The sequence below is a fragment of the Epargyreus clarus genome, unplaced genomic scaffold, assembly GCF_041222505.1.
Source record: "Epargyreus clarus isolate Ecla_fem2 unplaced genomic scaffold, WU_Ecla_fem_2.2 ptg000027l, whole genome shotgun sequence".
Lineage (NCBI taxonomy): Eukaryota > Metazoa > Arthropoda > Insecta > Lepidoptera > Hesperiidae > Epargyreus > Epargyreus clarus.
The window spans coordinates 3865421-3888904 of NW_027332234.1; the positions used below are offsets into that span (position 1 = coordinate 3865421).

The window sequence follows — 23484 nt, forward strand, 5'->3', positions numbered from 1 at the left end:
TTAATAAATAAATATTTATTGGATAATTAAAATGAATTAATTAATTATTTTTGCATATGTGTAATCTTCAATCACATCTTATAATTTCAAAAATATTTTATAATTCGAATAATATTTATATTGAATGATGATACAATAATAAACATTCTTTTGAATGAACGTTTAAACGAACAATTTATAAAATCAAAGTAACGGATAAACAGTATATTACAATTTTAATGTAATATAAAAATAAGTGGGTATAAAATATTCCTACGCAGTGCTTTTTAACGTTTATATATTCTATGATTTTGTAACTATATACATTTCTTTACAATGATACAATTAAAGCTAAACGAAATAATAAAAAACAGAAATAAAAATTTGATATGCTTGCTGATACGACGCAAGACGCTAAATAACATATTGGTGGTTTTGAAGGAATGGGAGATATATTGTCTCAAAGAATTTCTCCAGATAGTCAATTCACCTGACATTAAGATGAGATTAAAAAAAAATAAGTTTGAGTTGTTTTATTATCATTTTGATAGTGAAAAGTTCTAGAACCGTATCAAAAATATGCGATTTTTTCTATTCTTCGAATTGCATGACGGCTTGTAAGCCATGTAGCTACGCATTTAGGATTGTTTAATTATTTAGTAGTAATGTAATATTTTGTAAATGACGATTGCTAATAATGAAAACATTTGATGACGAAACACGGCGGGTAACGTTTTGGGTTTACACTGAAAACTGAAGGGTTGAAGTCGAGTTTTTAAATAGTTTACTTATAAAATAGACGTTTCATTACGTATACTTATAATATAGTTATTTAAAAACAGGTCCTTAAACAAATTTAATATTTAACCAGCTTAATAAAAGAGGTACTGAATTCTACTTATTTTTCTTAGGGTAAATTTCTAGTCTTTCTTTGGTACTACGGCGAGGATAATGCGGCGAAAGCGACATCTGGAGAAAGACTGTGAGCGATGAAGGCGGGCGGGCCGAGGGCGCAAACCTCGAGGGCAGCAGGTTGGCGAGCGACAGCCGCGTCTGCGTCGCGCACGCCGATATGCACTGCAGCAGCGCCTCGGGCGGCGGCGGCGGCGGGGGCGGCGCCGGCGCCGGCTCCTCCTCCTCGCCGTACGCGCTCTCGTTCATGTTGTATATCTGGCGCATTAGCTCCAGCCGGTGGCTACAACCAATACGCCTTGCAGTGCCAACCACCCGCCCAGACTGACCTACCCTCGTTCGTACGAGTATCTACCCGATATGTCAGATGTTGATGTGTTGAGCATATCCCAATTACCTAATACTGATTTGTTCAATCACACTAACGGGTGATCAATCAATCATGTTACTAATAACGCTTTAAAACGATTAAAAAAAGTCGTAGAAATTCAATAGCATTCATAACATCACCTAATTAAGGAATAGAGTATATAGAATAATGTATATGTAGGTATATAGCACGGGAGTATAATGAAAAATAATAAAAATGAAGCGGCAACTAAAACAAGCACTATTGAAAATGTAAGGTACATAGCTAACTAGTCATTCTCCAGACCTAATACAGTAAAAAATACTTACCTATTCTTAATATTATTTATCTATTACAATATATATTATATAATATAGAAAATACGTATCACTTATTCTTTTAACAGGGGTTATGTCATATTGCTACAGCAAAAAGATAGTCTTTTTTCCTTATGGTAATGATGAATGTGGTAAAAACTCAAAAATTACATAATAACAAAATGCAACTAAAAATAAAGATAAAATATAAGACAGTGAAAAATGTACAGAGTAAACTTGAAATTTATATAATGTGAAAATAAATATATGAAAAAAAATGAATTAAATTCTAATGATGTATATCTTTATATGGTAGTATTTCATGTGTATAATTCATATGTATAATTCAGCTAACATCACACACGACTCGCACCTTCTACAGACGCACTCATACACTACTATTATTCACACAATTCTAAATTTTAGTTACTGACTATACTTATATAATGTTTTAGTAACTTGTTTTTTTAGTAGAATTTACCATGCATTAATATTATTTCGTACCTGCTTATAACATAGTTCGTTGATTTATAATAAGAGTAAGTTTTGCTTTGAAATTTAATTTTGGTATTTTTTAAGATAACAATGTTGTTACCTATGACGTAGGCTGTCGTTTTATTAAATAAACCAAAAAAATATATTGTACTGAATAATAACAATATTTAAGGAATCTTTAATTCATTACCGTAAATTATGGCATATTTTTTAAGAACCCCTAATCAAATTCTTATGGAATCTAAGAAATTTGTTCTTCATCAGAAATAATATGCAAACCGAACCTTAGTGGCTGTCACGTGACCAGTTTATTCTAAGAAACCCTAACCTTATCCCTGTCGCGCCACATACCCTTCTAATATTTGACGCAACAGGGATCTTCTGCGACGTCTAATGAGGTAAATCCACTTGAGTCTAGTGATCTAACTGATCACGTAATCATTGTAACATTGACTATGTATAACGGCGAAGTCTAATCAGGTAATCCACTTAAGTTTACTAGCTGATCACGTGACCATTCGATGCAGATCATCCTTAGACATGCGACAACAAGTACTGGTACGAATTTACTAAATGATCACGTGCCGATTCGATGCAGGTAAAACCTCGATCTTTGGCAATTGGTGTGTACAACAAGTACACTGTCTACGTATAATGTAATTTGTATACTAACCGGAGTTTCTCAAGCGTCCAATAGTGTGTAGCGCCGTTCTTGGTATCCGTGACCTCAACGGCAACAACAGTGGGGGCGCAAGGACGGAACTCGTCGTCGGCGTCCTCGCGCGGGGCCAGCTCGCCCGCGAGGGGGGAGTAGGGGGTGTCGGTCAGGAGGGTGAACTGGAACTGCACCTTCTTGCGCAGCTCCACTGATATTGCGTTTGCTTCCTGTGTGAGATAGGAGTATTTTGTATAGTTAACACTGAATGAAAGTATTAATTTCATTTAATAATATTTGTACTCATCAGACTACTTGGGCGTACTTGGGCCTGCCGAGTGGACGGCCACCAGGCCGTCCCAAGTGTCGCTGGGAAGATGAAGTGGAAAAGTATCTTTGCGGCTTTTGGGTGGACGATTGGCGGGAGTAGGCGCAGCACAGACCGAAATGGAGGTGCTTATTGTCGGAGGCCAAGACTCATTTTGGGTCCTCGCGTCATCCCACTAACTAATATTTGTGAATCAGTGCATCCATTCCGTGAATGCATGAATGGGTTCAATGCTTATACAATTCGTAACGTTACGTAACGTAAAACTTTAACTTTCATAAGATAATAATATTTATGATACAGGGAAAGCTCTTTATTATTTCAGAGCTAAAAATTACACCAAAAAATGACGATCACTTTTACAAAAACTCGTCCCATGACAAATCGTTTGTTTAATTGTAGTCAAACTTTATTCAGTGCCTTTTAGATATTAGATATTACAGAATATTTTTCCTTAAATTTACTTACTGCAAACTTTTGTAATATTTACATTACCTCGCAAATATTTAGCGAAAATCTTGATTTGGGTGGTCTATACCTTGAGTAACATCGCGTTCCCCCAGAGATCATCTCGCAACACATTTGGCAAAATCTTGACTTGCGTCATCATTTACCTTGAGGAAGATCGCGTTCCCCCACAGGTCGTCCCGCAGCGAGGTGAACTGGTGGTACTTCCACTTGCGGAAGGCCCAGGCGGCCAGGCCGACCTCGCGCGCGGACCAGCACTCCGTCTCGAACAGCGGGTTCACTGCCGCGCCGCCGCCAGCAAACATAACACATACATATTAATCTGGACGTTAAGGTAAGATTATCCCCTACAATATGTTTTTTTTTACGATATAGAAGTAATAAACGAGCATAACACCTGATGGTAAGAGGCTACTTCCGCCCATGGACATCTGTAATCAAGCTAGATGAGATTAGGGTCCTAATTGCGCTCGGCTACAGACGCGATGCTACCCGTGAGGAAGAAGTTAGAACGCCTCCTGCGGCGTTATATGTCGCCCTTACCTCGTTTTTCAAAGAGGAACACAGCAGCTCTTAAGACTGGTGTTATTAGGCAGAAAAAGGTGAGGCGGTGGTGCCTCTAGAATTGTACCAAAAAGTATTCTACCATCTTCAAAATATGTATAATGTAATTTGATGATTGCCCCAAATAGAATCACTCTTAACAGCAGAACATAAGAAAATGAATGAACGAGTGAGGAAACAACTCATCCATCACACGACGTAGATAGTAAATCTAATGAAATACTCATAACACATTATCATTAGAAAAAAGTGTTATAAAACCTTTTTAATCTGCCCCATAGTTATATATAGAAAATTGACAATTAAACTAATTCAATTAAATTTAAATTAAATTAATTCTTGCAACCCTATTCTCAACCAAACCGGTTATAACCGGTTTAATCAAGTCTCAGTTAAACAAGCAAAGTGTAATGAATAAAGAACGCAAGTCACCAAAGATGTCCTCGTCGTTGTGGAAGTCCTCGGGCGTGTACGAGCTGTACATGGACATCGTGACGCTCTGCTCCTCCACCTGGCGCTGCAGTGCGTCGATGCGGGCCTCGTAGTTCTGGCATAAACATAAACATTATGTTAGTAATTACGTAGCCTGTACCCTAACGGCTATATTGGGTATGGATCTCCTCTCTGAGTGATTTTTTTACTATGTACAATCGAAGGAAATCCGTATCCAGCAGTAGTAGAACAGGAATTGGTTGATGATGAAAAAATATTAATTTAATGGCTCGAAATTGGTTATCAATGTATTTGTTTTTTTGCACAATGATGTTTATTATAGTTACAAAATAATTCAGTATATTAACATTTATTTGTGCATAATACATATTTTTCGATTCAGCGTGATATTTCAAGTTTTATTCATATAGGAATTAAAATATTATATTATTGCGAAAAGCGGATTGGATAATAAGATTATTATCGATTTGAGGTGTTATAATCTTATATATAAAATTCTCGTGTCACAATATTAGTTACCGTGCTCCTCCGAAACGGCTTTACCGATTTTCACCTAATTTTATATGCATATTCAGTAGGTCTGAGAATCGGCCACTATCTATTTTTCGTACCCCTAAGTGATAAGGGTAGTTCGTCCTTAACATTTTTTTATTTATATGGCAACACAACTTTTGCTTCAGCTAGTTATTTTATAATTTAGAGTTTTAACAGGATCAAATTGAAAAATGTCGAGCATGTTATAATATGTAACTAAAAGTTAAGATCTCCTAACAATCAAGTGCCGTAAATGTTCTATTCTAAGATATATTACAAACACCCAACCAACCTTCCTCTGCTCCTCAAACTGTTGATCAGCATGCTCCTTCTCTCGTCGGAACTGCTCCTCGAGCGCCATCAGCCGCTTCTGCATCTCCGCCTTGAGGTCGATGCCCTGCTTCTCCAGCAGCTCGCATTGCGCGAAGTCCCAGTCAACGTTCTCTGATTCTTTCTCAGCTGTATGGGTAAATGGGTAAGAATGAGTGAATCTAATCATTTATTGGATGAATTAAATATTTGTTTTACGAAAGGTTTGGTGCGTAAATCAGTAAGATCGAATGAGTGTATCTAATAATAGTTAAAAGTATGAGTGAATGTAATAACTGATTGAAAGAATTAAATATTTGTTTTATGAAAGGCTTGCTGTGTAAATTAATAAAAGTGAATGAGTGTTATAATCGATTGAACGAATGAAATATTTGTATTGTGAAAGGCTTTCTTTTCCTATGCGATAATTGGCATTAAATGTTACATTTTTTATTAATTATTTACTTATGAAATAAAGTTTTTTTTTACAATGATATTACATACATCATCTATCATTAATATTTTTTTCAGTTTATGCTAGAAAACATAAGAAATAAGTAAATACTAAAATTAAGTTTAAACATTCTTATTAAGAAATTATTTCATATTATTCCCGAATTGTAAAGAAAGTCGCACTGAAACTCTTTAAAAAATAAGAATGGCCCGACCTTATTTTAGTGCCGATCTTTAAGCCCTAATGGCTACATGTCCGACGGATTGCTTTCTAAATAGGGAGTATTGTAAACTGAGGGTAATGTAAATGGAGCTTAATATAAACGGCGGATAATGTAAACGGAGAGTAATGTAAACGGAGGGTAATGTAAACGGAGGGGAATGTAACTCACGTTCAACGGCGCTGGTGTTGTCGGTCTTGTTGGAGACGGCCTCCTCGCGCGGCTGGCCGGGGTGCGTGAAGCGGAACACGTGGTTCTTGCCCAGGATCACCCGGGAGCCGGTCTTCAGGATTATTGGTTCTGTCACCTGCATCAAAGGAATGATGTATTAAAAGTGGGTTCATCACAGTTTGAGTGTGACGGTACTACAGTCTAATCCTATCGCCATCCAGGACTTGTGTGGCACTGTTCCGTTCTGGTTTGAAGTGGTCAAGTTGTGGGAAGTATATATAAAAAATGTTCAGACAAAATTTAAGTATTTTACGTACTGAATATAATTACTCTGCATGCCAATGTAGATTATGGAGAATGGATTAAAGGGATTGCCCCTAAAATTTGCTTATTTCATGGAATAAAAAAAATGACAGCTTAGTCTAGTAATGGCAGTTACATTAACATTTAAGTAAGAGCAAAATCACTGACATTCTTATCACACATTCCCTTTTGTATTTACTTAATAGTTATCTCTGTGTAATAAAACCATTATAAAATTAAAAGAGGATCACAAACTTTGCCTTTTGTAATTAGTTAATAGTTCTGTATAAAATAGTTAAAAAACTAAAAGGGGAACATAAAGTCCACCGCACACTACACTCAACACCCGCTAGCCCACTCACCTCACGCCCGTTGACGTACACCAGCGCGCCGCGGTGCGGCACGAGGCAGATGACGCCGTCCGTGTTCTCGAAGATGCAGTGCTCGTGCAGGATGTGCGAGCCGCTCAGCTGGATGTCCTGCGGCACGTTCGCCTCCGCGGTGCCGAGGCGGGTCACGCCTGTTGTGTGCGAGAGAGTTTATATTAATTTCGGTTTATAATGCATCTTCAGATATCTTTATATAGGTATGTACAATTATTTGTGCATCTGTTAGTTATAGTGTAATTAAAGCACCGATTTAGGCTACCTTGACACACATTATTTATGAATCAAAATATGTATAATAATAAGCAATATGAGGTAGGTATATCGCAAAAATTGGGGGAAATATGTGTGCACTAGTCAATATATTAATAAATTACAATTCATATTTTCTCTATGTCAATTGTCAACCAAAACCCGAAATGTACTGAAAATCAGATATTGCGCTATCCATAAAATATTTGAAAAAGAATATTTAAAAACTTAATAATGATAATAAGACTACTAACTACTTACTAAACTTCAAAGTTCATAATTCATTTATTTCATCGGATTCAAATTATATTTTCGCTTTTTTACATGTAAATATAATAAAAATAAATTACTACTCGTCATGAACAAAACATATACAGACCAAATTTTATAACTTCTTTTAACGCATACTAACCGTCCTTGATATAATAAATGAGACATTCAGACAGATTAGGATCCTCGTTCAAGTTGACGAGATGCGGGGTCTTCTTGGGCGAGTAGACGCCGACAGTGATGCCCTCCTTCACGGCCACGCCCATCTCCGCGAACACGGCCTCGCGCTGCACGCGGATCTGTTCTGTGCGCTTGAGTTTCTCCTCCCAGGTTTCATTGAGCTCTGGAAGGTAGTGTTGTATCATTTGGTGTTTATTTTTCTAATTAAGTGCCGTTGTACATTATATCATTTGTATTAATAAACTGTAATGTTGTCGAATAGGTAAACATGATTACGATTTTTCAATTTATAAGCAAGTTGTTTGGTAGGAAAATAGCCGGAATAAGTCGATGCTATCGACTTATTCCGGCTAGTCGATCAAATCTCAAAGGCTCTTTGAGATTTGAGAACAGATAACTACAAAAAAAATGTATAAGATTTTGTTTTTGTTTGATATAATTATGTAAGTGTTTATGGCTCGATAATAATTAGATAAATAGTCTCAAAAATTACCATAATTATTTTGCTGTTATGGAACAAGTCTAGTGTAAGCTAAATCTTTTTGTTTACGTCAAAATGCTAGTATTCTTTCTAAATATCCTATAAGACATATTTATCTCTTCAACCTTTTATTTGCTTTCACCCGTCGCCGTGTCAAACTCTTATTACATCTTGAAAGGTAAGTTTAATCCACTCTGGGAAGTGGTTTAAATTATCTGAATCAGTTGAATTTTTTTAATAAACATCTCTCCTCTCCTATTTATCGCCTACGAAATATCTCCGTTCCATCTCATATTCACTCTAATAGACACCGGTCCTAACTCATACAAGTTTGTCCAATACTATACCAGCAATAAGTTTCTCCGAGGCCTGCAGCTGGTCCACTGCCTCTTCAGCGATAGTGGTAGCGGCACGCGACAGCTTCGGCGACAGCGCCGTCTCCTCACTCTTCTTGCGTGATGGTGACTCCTCCCCTGTTTCCATACAGTTCATACATTAACATTCGTAAGGGTGAGAAAGGGAAGTCCCGATAGGGTTGTTACCATACCATTCATACGTTAACTTTTCGTAAGAGAGAGAAAGGTAACCGACAGGGTAGCTCTAATAAATTCAGATAAAATTTTGGTATTTTCATGTTTTTTGGGTAGGAAGACTAAAAGGGAAAATTTATTGCATTTAATTTATTTTGGAAAATATTTCTTAATACAAATCAGTTAATCAAAGGTTTTTTTTAAAATATGGCAATTGTCATTACAAATGTCAGCGGGCTTATGTAGGCTAAATATCTTGTCATAGACAAGACACAAAATAAGAGTAACCAATTTAAGAATAGGACAACATTATACTTTTTGAAATAGGTACTTCTATTGGAAAAATTGTGAATAATTACAATGTTTTTGCCACAAAAACAACAAGATGTGAAATAGTGGAAAATCGTGTACCCCGTCTCACTGTTTGGGAGTGCTCTTTGCAAAAACAACATTTAATTTAACACTATAATTATCCTATACGATAAGGAAGTACGGTCGTCATATTTATAAGAAAACTATTATAAGATTTGAAAGTAAAGTCTAAGACACAAAGAGTAAGAAACATGCAGAGGCTGTCGAAGCTATAAAGCTTTATTTATTATAGCAACATTTAAATTTATATCCGTTCGCGACCTTATTCAAAAATATTTTAATTCTTTTTTTTGTACATAGCATAGTTCAAATGCTTTCTCTTTTTTTTTGGTTTTCAATAATTTTTAGATCTTTTTTCAGCCAATTTTCAGTGTTAAATCAAAATGGCCGCGAACGGTAGGATATACGGTTGCAAGCACTGAGCATTTTAAGAAGAATGGAAGGTTTATTAAACTTTCACATAAATTAACCGGAAGATAGTTTGTTTTAATTTTGTTAAAGGATTAAACGATTAGTAAATAGAAAAATATGTTTTTTTTTATCACACGCATTAATTCGCACACTGAATACAAAATAATAATTATCAAGTTAAGTAAACCGATGTATTGTCCCGTCAATATAAAACTCGTCAAATTCATACAAATAAATGCATTTACACACATTTTAATACAATTTTGGAAAATATTAATTTAGAATATAATATCAGCAAAATGTTACTTTACGATTAGTAACCAATCGACCGCTATAATTATAATCGAACATAAAAAAATTGTTCATCTTCACATTATATACACTTTAAAATGCTCAGTAGAGTCGAATGCTCAACAATCGATACACATTTAGAATTCAAAAGTTACATATCAATAAATATAATATCATACATATTGTATATGTCCACAACGGGCCCGTCCCCATACGCATAACCAACACCAGATATATATGTAAGCGCAAATATAAAAAAGTTTACGTATGCATGTAATGACGCTCCATTATATAAATATATAGATACTCTAATAATTGTGAAGTGACGAAATATTACAAAAACACTATGTTTGCCTACGACGCCACAAGCTTTGGGTAAGGGTGCAGAGTTGCTCACTTTATATATTCGTGTCGGGTTGCCAGAGTAAATCCAAAATATCGGGTAAATAAATAATTTCCGATCTGGCAACCCCGAGTCAATGAGGCCAAGCGTACAGGTGGGGTGTACACAGGCAATGCGTAAGCCTCTTTACATTTACTTACTGGTAGGCGGTTCTTTCTTTTCATAAACGACTCTACCATCTGGTCCTTCACGTTTGAAACAAAAGTTAAGTTTAGTAAGTTAATAATCATAATCAACGGTGGTTATTCATTAATTACATTCGTGGCGTTACTGTGTCCGCTAGCATGGTTATGTACACACTATGCAACACTCACAAGACGGTTCTATGTGGTCACATGACGTCTAGACCTAACTGGTTTGGACCGGTTACGGGAGTAGCTCACCTTCTTCGACTTCAATGCCCTCCGCTTTGAGTAGTTCGCGCAGTTTGAGTATCTCCTCCTTGAGCTCGCGGATGAGCTTGGCGTTCGCGTCCTCGTTGACCACCGCCTTGCAGACGATCTGCTTGGCGCGGTCCGCGTATCTATCACACATAAATAATAACAATTTAATAAATATTATATAAGAACACATTATCACTATACTTTGAAATATGTCAATGAGTCCGAGCCATTTTTCTAATACACTTTTTAAACTAAAAACTGAATATGTGTGTATTTTGATTTTTTTGCAAATACGTAAATATAATGCGGAGAAATGAAATATTTCGCAAGGCACAACATTTTCTATTTTCTATTCATTATCCTATTATTTAATCGAACACAAATTGATTTAAACAAAAACAAATTATTTATAAAACCAAAAAAATATTTAACAATAAAATACTTTACTGTGTAGTACCGACAAATATTGAATATTGGTTAATTTAAAAGAATGACACGCGCCTTTTTAAACTATTCAAATTCTGGTAAATTTATTAACACCACTTTAAGAAATCCACACTTACTAACCATTATCACAATTATACGAAAACTATGGTATTACAGACTAAGGAAACGACACTAGGATACCGAAGAAACACTTGCATTTCTATAGTTCCGATATCTGTTTTGTATTTTACAGAGCAGTCGATCGTTTCGACCTTCAGGCGAGGCTCATGTTTCATAAGAATATAATTGTATTCCACTTAGATAGATTTAAAAGATAACTATTCAGATTTATTCGATAGAAAATATATTGCCTTCGCTGCTTTAAAACAAACTTTTTAGTAATGTTTCAAAATAGCATTCGTAGTGATTGTAAATTATGTAAGACTGTACCTACTCGAAAATGATTAGTTACTTTAAGAATGTTAATTTAAGAAAATAACTCGCATCACAGAATGGTAAAAATTAAAAAAAAAAACTCAAAGGTATGTGAAGTCTACCAATACGCACTTGGCCAGCGCGGTGGACTATGGCATAATCCTTCTCATTCAGAGAGGAGACCCGTGCCCAGCAGTGGGACAGTAATGGGTTGATGATGATGACAGAATGGTAATAGCATAGATAATATAATTTACATTTAATTGTCATATTCATAACTGACAAACACAAAGTACAAAGTTATTGAACTTCAGGCGCAGTTCGGATTTTTATGGGTGCCTGCAAGAGGCTTTTATTGCGCTTTCAAAATATTGTTTGGTGATTTCAGATGTATATGAGCGGGTGGACTGCGTGTTCGTGTGCTACTCTTTGATTATAATAAAAAGTACCAAATACAAACCTCAGGGTGCTAAGAGTCTCGTCATAGTTGATATCAGCGGGTGATATGGCCGCTATCATAGCTGTCTTGGAGTTGCCACCGAGGTTCTCTCGTAGGAGCCAAGTGAGTACAGAGTCACGGTACGGAATGAAGTCAGCCTTCTTCGACTTCTTGCTCTTTGACGCCTTTAACAGATAATTGTAAATTAATATGTTCTTATAAATGTAGGTAAAATAAACAGACAGACATATACTGCATTGATGTTCTTAACGCATCTCTTACAACTATTTTCAAAATTATAAAGTTACAGAGATTGTTTGAACGCGCTAATATCCCAGACAAGAAGTACTAGACTCCCAAAAATCTTGATGGGATTATAAAATCTTTTTTATCTAATACTTCATCTATTTGGGTAACTTTTAGACTATGTGCAATAATGATAAGTACGCCAACAAGTTTAAAACAGTAAAATATTGTGGCACAACATTTTTGTAAATAATGAAAGACATACATTAATTTAATATAGTGTATGTCTGTCAGTTTATTTCTCTTTGAAGCACGAAATATTTACCAAGCGCCAATATTCACACAAGATTAAAAATGCTTCATAAGTTTTATAAAAACATTATAATCACATATTTTTGTGCAAAATTTTGTGTGACCTGTATTTGTAATAGTTTTTACCAAGCACCAATATTCAGACGAGATTACAAATACTTTATTAATTGCATAACAACACTATAATAATTTATGTGCAAAATTTTGAGTTATCTGTGTCCATGATAGATTATGTAAAGCTTTTTAAAATTGCATAGAATAGAAACACATTCTTACCGACTGTACACGTCCGAGCGATAGAGAAGCAGTGAAATGTACAAAGGAAAGTGTAAGTTCACTACATAAAAAATAATTAACACACATACATACACAGAGAAAGAGATAGACATATCTACTTCTAACATAACATAAAATATACACTTGTTAGTAAAATTATATGATAGTATTTTTTTATTAATAGTATCTTGCAAGACATTATTAGGAAGTTAGTAATATTTTTAAGAACGTTAGTTAGTTATGAAAAATAATAGATGAAAGTGGTATTCACTTATAGACATACATACACACACATACAAACACACCATATACATCTTAATATTAAGCAAGTTTCCACTCTTTATTGAATGTAACTTTACATCTCCGACCAAATTAAAATTAAAATGCAATATTAATCAATCTTTTTTAAATCATCACATGTAACACATACTATTCTACAGTAAACTAGCAATGACACCACATTCCAACCAATCTAAAGACGATTCAGTGCAACTTACGATTTCGGCGAGAGCAGAGATGACTTTTCCGAGTGTGGTGAGAGATTTGTTGATGTTCGCGCCCTCCTTGAGGCGGGTGCCCTTGGCGCCCGTGGAGTCAGCTCGCTCGGAGCCGGCCAAGTCAACCAGAGATATCTTCGATACCTGCATCATAAAATTGTAATATTATTATCTACATGTATAACATTATGTTAGTGTTTTGTTTTTTGTAAAGAATTTTATTTATTTTTAATTTTCTATTACTTTGACCAATACTTATGGATACAGGGACTAAGAGGGCTCAAGCCCCTCAAAATGTAATATCAACTATCTGTTAATTTCATTCGTGACCTTTTAAGAAGCGAAAATGAAGAAAAATAGGAATGCCTAAGCACCCTAAATCTAGATTTTTACTGACTCTTGACGGATTACAGAGACTGCATATCTATATTTCTACTGTTGGGAAGACATTTTTGTTTCACCATCCAATTTGACAAAAATTCTTGATCCGCCAATATCGAACAATAATATTCTTACATCAAACAACACAAAACCGCAACATCATAAGGATAAGTAGCATAATGAGTATTTCAATAAGTTACCTTCTCGGACATCAGATCCGTGGTTTTGTCATGGCGCTGCTGCGTGAAGAATATTGTGAAGACGGCGTGCGAGCGGGACGACGTCTCGTTCATGTTGGTGGCTGCCACCGTTCTGAGAACAAAGTGTTTAAATTATTATTTAAGCATGTTTCTCTTATATAGTTACAGCACATATTACGCCCGATTCATAATGGCTCACGTAAGCATGTGTACTGCACCCAAATAAAAACAAATAGCAGTAGGAGACAAGCAAAGGCTCACAAGGACTTCTCACTTGGTCCTTGAAATCAGGTGGATGATCTCAGCTAGGATTCCAATCCCGTATGCAGTTGATTACAGATTTATGGATATCAGTAACTACTCATCATCAAAAAGATTGCATGTAACCTTAATACCATGTTGGGTACCTTAGTATTCATAAAATAAAAATGAATCCAATACATCATATTTCGCCTCTTCCTAGATTTAATTTTGATGATTTCAAATGAGGCATTATAGCAAGACACTTTTGTTTGCTTAAATCTTTAAAACGTATTATACAATTATAAACCATGACGTCAATTGCCTTTATATAATCGACTTCAAAACACAGATAATCTAAAAATAATCATCGGAAAATGTTACCAAATTCACCCTCTGCGCACATCGCCTAAACCCATTGACGTAAGACAAAGTCGCGACAGATTTAGAATCATAATTAATGCTTGCGTAACAGTTGCGTAACAAGCCTTAGATAGGCCCAAAAATATTGGGGCCCCCAATTTTTCTATATTAAGCGAGCAAGGGCCCCCAAAACTACTCTGTTCTACTTATTTCTTCTTTAACACGTTTTTTGTTCTGTTTTTTATGGCGTAAGAGTGCGGCCTAAGTGCTTCAATAGAATTGTGAACATTTATTTATTTATTTATTGAAAAGTCGCACCAACAAGGTGAACACTGATACAAATTATTTTGATAAAACAATGAGAGATTTTTAAGTGCCACCTCAATTACAGGTGCGAACAGCTTGAGCAACTACATACTAATCAATACTTATATTACAAACTATATCTACAAACTATAGTTATATTATATTTATTATTTAACACTAACACACATGGGCCCCTGTCCCTGGGGGCCCCGGCTGATACGGCGGTAGCTTACCTTGTTGCGCAACGACCATTATGATCGAGTTGACTTCATATGGATATGACTACGTATGTCCTTAATGTCTTTTAATCCCTAATGGATTGCTCGCTCCATCATAGCTATCAACTATCAAGTGAATGTATCTATAACGTATATTTATATCTAAGCTACTCCGATGATTAGCCTGAAAGTTACAAAGGCGAGGACATGACGCGTTCCGACTACAGTATGCTGTAGCCAGATTATTTGCTGACCGATTATATTAGTACTCATAACATATTTAATAATTATGTACACAGCACAATTTAAACATATTATTTTTTGTGTTTGTATGTTTAGAAGGTTTAAGACTTTTTTTATTTTCAAATATCACGTATTATCGTGTATACGAGTACATATTTCGGACTTTACGGCTCAAAGAGCGAAAAGGACATATGAACCTTTTACTTTTATAACTTCGAAATTTGTATTACTTCTGTTCTCTCATAGATTACTAGGTTCTGTATTGGCTGTATGTATTTTCCTTTTAATAATTTTGAAGTACTTTTATATTTGTATTGTACCTATGTATAAAGTGTTTTACTTCCTATGACACCTAAATATCGTGTTATGTGAAAGACTCACCTAGCCTTATTGCCTTCATCAATAAGATCGTAAATGTCCTGGTAGGAGGTCACGGCCAGTTTGCTGAGGTCCTCCACGTAGGGTCCGAGGGCCGGGTGCTCGCGGACACGCAAGTTGCCCTTATTTTTAGGGTTGAGCAAGTCGCGGACGCGCTCGCAATAAATCTCCATGTATGATACTTCCACCTGTGAACCAAATGTTACATATGTGAAGTTTACGTGATGATAAGAAATAAATGGATTTTAAAATTAGTACATATTAGGGATATTTTGTAGACGAATTAAATTGTTTGGAAAATTTATTAGTTTCAATATAAATTATAGCAGTGATAGCCTAGTGGTTAAGAAACGCGGCCTCTCGATCGAGGGGTCCGAGGTTCAAATCCCAGGCACGCACCTCTGATTTTCAAATTTATGTACGTAGTAGAAATTAATTATCACTTGCTTAAAACGGTGAAGGAAAACATCGTGAGGAAACCTGCATACCTGAGAGATTTATAAAAAAAAAATCTTAAAGGTATGTGAAGTCTACCAATACGCACTTGGCCAGCGCGGTGGACTATGGCCTAATCCTTCTCATTCTGAGAGGAGACCCGTGCCCAGCAGTGGGACAGTAATAGGTTGATGATGAATATAAATTCAGCGAATGATTTGTTATGAAAAAGCTTATAAGAGTATGCTATGATATTTATTCTCCAGCTGCAAAAACGCTATAAAATAAATAACATTTAGTTAATCTCCAATACTCCAAACAAAAGCTAATAATAGGTAGGAACCTATTCATTTTCATATCAATCGATTTTTTGATAAGCTTTAGATAGCAGTGGTTAAATTATTAATGGAAAAAATATTTTGTGCATAGAGCTTTCCAACGGTTTTTAAGTCTCACTGCTCGGCACGGCTCTCTCCTCACAACTGGTAGAGACCTAGAGCTATAATAGAAAACTAAAGCGAAAGATGACGTAAGTCACAAACACATAGAAAAGGAGCTACATTATAAATAAGTACTTTGAATGTAGCTACTTTTTATGTAGATCGAAATTTACAAAATCAGCTTACTAAAAAATTGCATAGCTTAATAATGTAATAGGCGTTAGTAAATAAATGTTACCGAGTAGGTGAGGTCATCGCTGGTGGTCTGTCGTATACGCCTGAAGAGGTCCTTGCAGATCTGCGGGATGATGCCCTCCTGGCCGTCCTCGCCGCGGCCCATCATCGTGTAGGACTTGCCCGCGCCGGTCTGCCCGTACGCGAATATGCATATGTTGTAGCCTGAAACAAGAGGGGCGTTTGTAGCCTTGTAAAATAGGGGAACGGGAATAGGGGATTTCAAGACTTTTTATTTTCAACCGACAGAAATAGGAGTTTTTATTTATTTCGCTGACGGAATAGATCATTGGCAATCAGCAACACTACCATGACGTTAAGTGGTGCCTGGACCCTGACGCTGGATGGATCGCTGTTAAAAATTTACACCTGCGGACTAACGAACATAGCAGTAACTTTGCTATTACAAGTCATAAATAGGTACTCTCTATAGTTGTGGTGCTTCACAGTCGAGCCACTAAATGTACCTTTAAATAATGATTAACGTTGTAACTATAGCTACTAACATAACCACAAATATACGAGTGTGTGTAACATTTCGTCGTTAGCGAGGCCATGAATGTTAATAACGAGTAATCTCGTTAGCTAACGCCGATAATAACGGCTCTCTGATTTAACTGATCACATTACTAATTATTACCAGTGCTATTTCATTAAAGCGAACGTTATACATAATATATAACTCTACCTAATTTCAGTTATTATAGAACTATGGATGTATTTGATACCAACCCATTTTGTCTCATTACTTACTGGGAATTACAGGGAATATAAAATGCTTCTTTTTACACTAAAACTACTTCAGAGGGATGTGAAATCAAGAAATTTGTGGCGAGGGATATTAACCCTTTGATACCGGTATGACACGGCGTGGGTTTCGGGTTCGATCTCTCTAAGTCAGAGTTCTTATGTATTCGACTTTATGTGTGTCCATGACATCCACGATACCCCATAGAATGTTTGTAAATAAATCTTATAATATTTCCACTTACCGTCGAAGGCATGTTGCAACATCTCCTCTCCGATGTCTTTGTACACCATGATTTGCGAGGAGAATTCGGGATCGGAGGGCTGCAAACAAAAAACAGTTTTTCAAGCACATTATAGACAATTTATTTACCTAACGTTTTTCTAAATTTCCACAAATATTAAAACGGACGAAAATATAAAAAATAACATGATCTACCTACTCGTTTTACAAACAGACATTTCCAAAACATTAAATACCTGCGAATTGTAATCAGTGTGCGTTAAGTTGGTATTCAAATTGAGGATATGTGAAAGGGCACGGAAACACGGAACCCTCATTTCCGGGAAGAAAACAGTCTCGTAAATGGTACTCCCGTTATATCCGGGAGTATTCGTTCTTATCTTTATCATATTATTATTAACTAAATATTGCCTGCTGTTTCGTGTGTGTGTGCGTGTCTGTCTTGAGTCTGTGTGCCAACTATAAAATAGTGAAAGAATCTTTAGAAACAGTTCGGTCCATTTCAACACGACACAACTTATAAGCGACTTACTTATAGGGCGATATATTGTAGTGATTTAGTAATGCGTTTTATAAATGCAGATTTACATCGCTACTAACGCGCGAGTATACTATATACTTACCTATATATAAAATAGCACATACATGAATAAGAAAATACCCAATTATTATTCGTACACCACAAAAATGTGTGTTTTAAAATCACAGAAAAAAACATACAATATATTATTTCTATCAATACCTGTTAATTCTGTTTCCTTTTAAAAGGAAAGAGAACTCAAGACCGTATTTAATATTAAGTTCCTGTCATATTACCAACTTTTTCCCGTATATTATAAAAACAACGATAACCGAATATAATCCATGTACTATTTCATCATCGCAAACAAAGCAAGGATTATAATGGCCACCGCAATAGATTCAAAGTATAATACTTGTGGGGCATTACAATATTCAAATTGCAAGCCACAACGACCAATACCATTCAGCGGAGCCGAATACATTTACATACATCGAGGTTATATAACAGTGCGTTACAAAGATAATATAACCACTGTGCTTATGACCACATATGATATGACAGGGGCTTTATATTGGAGCAGCATTAGTATTTTCATTTTTGTTGTGGAATTAAAGTATTACACTGTTTTTTTTATTTAAATACCCTTACAATAATTGATGAGCTGATGGTAAGCCACTATCGACTATGGACATAGTCAACAATAAATGTGATGGAAGTGCTATCTGATCACGATCTACAGATGCCGTGCTAGCCCTGACGACTAAGTTGGAATGTCTTGTTAAAGAATCACTAAATTTTGCGCTTTAGGGTTGTTAGATTTTCTTCGACATAACTACTTCTTTCACATAAAAGCAGTGTCAAGCGTTCCTGACACTCATACGAAGCATTCCAATTTAGTCCTTAAGGGTAGCTTCGCATCTTTGACCATCTTGAAATTTGGCTCTTCATATCTCCTATTATTCCTTGAACATCTGTTATAGTCTGCGCCAAACTGCTAGTCCGCTCTGAAGTTGTTGCGAGCAGGTGTAGTCACACAATTTGCTATGGCGACGCAATTCATTTCTATATTCCGAGCGGACTAGTAGTTTTACGCGGACTATACCACTTACTCATATTATGCTCGTATACAACTTCTATTAAAATCCTATAACGATAGCTACGTCACTACTCATATTAAAGTCGACGTGAATCGAAATAAAGTCCTTTAATCGGCCCAACTGACGCATAAATCAACATAAATCGGACTTATCTCCTAAATATCTCGTTACAATTGCAAATCTATGGAAATCTGTCTCCCAAAGCTTGATTAAAAAGGGGTAGAGCTCGTTTATTCATTATGGATACCAAAATTGTTTGTTATTTCCAGAAGGAATACAGCGACTAATTTTTTGATCAATACAATGAGACGATTGTATAAATAAATCTTATAAATCAGAAGATGTGTTTGATATTTATTGATTTAATGATATTTATTTTTAAATTATTATTATCGTTCAAATAACTGATTTTTTTTTAATTCGTAAGCAATATTTAACGATTTTTTTTTCTTTTATAATCAATGGCGATGAATAAAATTCTCTATTCACCTCTAACTCGAACACAAATTATATAAAATATAAATTACTCATTCACAGAATTACAGGGCATAATAAGGATCTTATATTTTTTCTTTTAATCAGCCAGCTATTCAATACCGAAGCCGTACTTTGCGAGTTAGAACGTTCCACAGATAAGTAATCCTATAATCGTGTTGCGGATAAATCCAACATGACTGCCCTCAAAAATATACGATTTCATTCACAGCGCTTGAACTATGACATTTCTATGGAAACTATTAGACACTGTTTTTTAAAATTAGTAAGCTGGTCGAAAATGCAAACGTATATCAAATAAGAAAAAAAAATGTGTCATATATGCGAAAATTCAAAATGGCGTTCAATATAAATAAGTTAAAACAACATTGAAGCAAATGATGAATTGACAAATTATTTTTTTTTCTTGTAAAGTTCCTTTTCAGAGATAAAACACGTCACTCGTCAAAAGTTTATGAGTCGTCAGTACATAGCGTTACTAAATGAAAATATTTTAATTACTACATATGAATGTAAAAGAGACATATTACAGAAATACAAATCGTTAGAACCATTTCCGAAAACCTAAACACGTATAAAAACCGCCCGTATAAAGTTATTCCGCTGTAATTATCCCTCATCCATCAAAAGTATAGGGTACAACGACTCTTTGTTGTCTGTGAACGTCATGCGCCGTCTGGCAACAATGTTTACTTCGGGAGGTAATTCAAAACCAATAGCGAGACGGCGGTGCGGTCTCCGGGTTTCCATTAATTTCCCATCTCCCCTCGTCGACGCAGGAAATTCTAATTTCGAATCACGGCCAATCTCTATTCGATATTGATTGACAATACTATCTTTGGAACAATGTTCGAAAACAAACAATACGTAACATGAAATTGTTTTTATTTCGTGTTACTGTCATTGCTACTATTCCTTATTATTTGTAAATTATTGCAACGTTCGAAAACAAAGGATTATGTTTTTTTAAAGAAATGTCATTGTCAATACATCTTTTTTTAATTATCTGTATTTTATCCGTGGTCCGTCCGCAATTTATAAGAGAGAAAGCACAACTTTAAGTAAAATTAAATGGTACAGACAAAATCCCTCTTAAAAATATTATGATGTTTTTAGAATACTTCAAATATTGTCGAAAATTTTCTAATTTTACTGAAAACCACGTTACGAATGTACGAATCTTCTATTAAAGACGAGCTTTTGCCCGCGGGTTGGCTCGCGTTACGAAGTAATATTTTCATCCCCTATTTTATCCCCTTGGGGGTAGAATTAATCAAAATCGTTTCTTAGCGGTTGCCTACGTCATAACATCTACCTGCATGCCAAATTTCAGCCCGATCCGTCCAGTGGTTTGGGCTGTGCGTTGATAGATCACTATGTCAGTCAGTCTCCTTTGAGTTATATATATTTAGATTTAATTACAGCTAGCAGTTATTAAACCCCAAGATAAAAGTAAAGTAGAGCTGTCTTCCCATAAGGTCACAGACACATGGCACTGGTTCAATAACCTCATATATCTTAATTACTACTTAGCCCCTTTCATCCTCGTACGGTCGGGGCCTAAACTGATTTGATGGCAGCAAAGTTCAACGCTCATATCCGTTTTTATTACCAGTAAAAGGTTAAATATATTAAAAGATAAGCTTAACGTACGAAGAATTAGTTGTGTATTTACGTTTTTATCGTCAATAAGTGTAATGTCATGTAGATTATGTTTCCGAACCATTTTTTTCTTAATAAATAGCATAGATTACGTAATTGTCAATGATAAAAAAAGTTGACACAATAAAATATATAATAACCAAACATATTGATACGTTTTTGATTTTTTGTTTATCTTTGTATTCTCGTGATAATAATGGATGTTGTGTTATATTTCGTGACGTTTGAATTTAGAATTTTCACGATATCATGAATTAAATGTTATACACATAATTTAATATTAAATAGATAACAAATACCATATAATTTTAAATCGGACAGTCGATTAACGACCTTTCACATTTAATACATTCTATATCGGACAATCAATCATCAATCAGTGTCTAATGTCTATCGATGTGAGTGTGATAGCACCCTAAGGCGCCTGGTAGTCTGCAGACAATAAATACAAACTGACGATAATGCATTTGATTGATGCCTCACTACACAGTGAGTTTTATAAATATGAATCACTGAAGTTTCACGAATGCATGAGTGTGCGTTGTACACGAGGGGTACAGTCATCTCTAATAGGGGTATATAAAGATTTTTCACAGACGCAATGGATTGAAATAGTTATGTATTATATTAGAATGTGTGTATGTTGCATGTACGTGTGTATGTCGTCAGTATGGTCCCTGATTCATACGAAATCTGCAACGAAGCTTTTATAATGACCCATTTACTCTATGAGCCTTCGATTCATAGTTCCTATTCGTGATTGAAGATATAAGCACCGAAAGTATACAATAAAATATATTGTATAATTATTAGATAATAAAAATACTTACATTGTGCGACCAGTATGAGAAATCAAAGTTGAAGCTTTTCGCGGCATCCTTGTTGCCCGGAGGAGCTTTAGGATTAACTATAACTGTAACAATAAAAACAAGACATTAATATTTTAGAAATGATGATTTATGTAATCCTATATACATTAAAAGTAAGTCATTTTTATAATACATAATTATATAGAACACGGAACAAAACAAAACTAATAGAGAACTATATAAAGAAAATATGTCAAAAGTTGATAGAAAAAAAACTGATTTTAAGCTTGACTAGACGAACGGATGTTAGATTCGGTTAAAATAAATGAAAGGAAATATTTAAACACTTCATACAATCTTGTGTCGCTCCTAATATACATATTTATTGTACCTAAACGCATTCCACCATTTTACCCCATCACATTAGCCACATTTTACTTGTTAATAATTAAAATTTATTTTTAAAATATAGCTAAAGGCTATGTCTAAGACACCTTTTAGTAATTTTTGGTAGACCAAACCGAGTGAAATTATTTAATAAGAAAAGCATTCGATAAACTACAGATAGGATACATATTTCATTATTATATAAGTATTAATATAATTGGTAATGATAAGCAAAAATAAAATTTTAATTATAGCCAGCATTTTACGGAAGGTACGTTTTCCCGACATCGACAAACGATACATAAACAATATTACGATGTTCAATGTTTTACTTTCCGCCTTGTCTTATGCAATTCAAGACCTCGTAGCAATTCAGGCGATTACTTCGCAAATAGTCACGTTAAGCTAAACAACATCTAGTGTTTGCAAGCTTCTTTGTGCGTCGTCGCGGTGTGCGTCGTCGCTCCGTCGCGACGTATCGACCGGGCGAGCCGCCGCCGCCACGGCGTCGCAAAGCCTCGCGCGAGGGTTCGGGGATCTTACGAATAGGGTTTAAATCGATAAGAAGCTACGAATGTGAGGCTTATGTCCGCTTGATATTATGTAACGGTATTATGTTTTGAAACAAATATTTACTTAGAGTGTATTTTGTATACTTTTCCTTTGTATACAAATTAATGTAAATTTTTATGAATTCAATAGAAACAGTATTCTAAGAAACAGTGGTAGTCAATCTGTGAATATTATTTCACATAAAATGTCAAAAGATTTATTTAAATTTTCTAACTGTCATTAAATATATGAAGAATATAACTAAAATGCAAATACGCATACAAATACGCACGCAGCATTGTACTCGTATGTGCATTCATAAGTAAGATGATAAAAATTAAACAAAAAATAACACGTATAAAACTCTATTTAAAAGTAAGATAGAGTGTACTTTCAATAGAATATTTATATTCCGATGGAAAAGTCGAA

General features: G+C 35.2%; 1 protein-coding gene across 1 annotated transcript in view; it reads right to left on the reverse strand.

The window, feature by feature from the left end:
- Nucleotides 1–23484, reverse strand: part of LOC140753851 (kinesin-like protein unc-104) — a 67301-nt gene that overhangs the window by 20450 nt on the left and 23367 nt on the right. The window contains exons 3-20 of the mRNA XM_073088655.1: nt 22138–22220; nt 17532–17610; nt 16544–16704; nt 15434–15618; nt 13683–13794; nt 13102–13245; nt 11792–11955; nt 10471–10610; nt 10228–10272; nt 8428–8553; nt 7562–7762; nt 6874–7031; nt 6209–6344; nt 5347–5513; nt 4500–4614; nt 3650–3783; nt 2726–2937; nt 998–1174 (exon numbers count right to left, since the gene is read on the reverse strand). Coding sequence (XP_072944756.1) covers nt 998–1174; nt 2726–2937; nt 3650–3783; nt 4500–4614; nt 5347–5513; nt 6209–6344; nt 6874–7031; nt 7562–7762; nt 8428–8553; nt 10228–10272; nt 10471–10610; nt 11792–11955; nt 13102–13245; nt 13683–13794; nt 15434–15618; nt 16544–16704; nt 17532–17610; nt 22138–22220 — 2539 coding nt within the window. The remainder of the gene's footprint in view (nt 1–997; nt 1175–2725; nt 2938–3649; nt 3784–4499; nt 4615–5346; nt 5514–6208; nt 6345–6873; nt 7032–7561; nt 7763–8427; nt 8554–10227; nt 10273–10470; nt 10611–11791; nt 11956–13101; nt 13246–13682; nt 13795–15433; nt 15619–16543; nt 16705–17531; nt 17611–22137; nt 22221–23484) is intronic.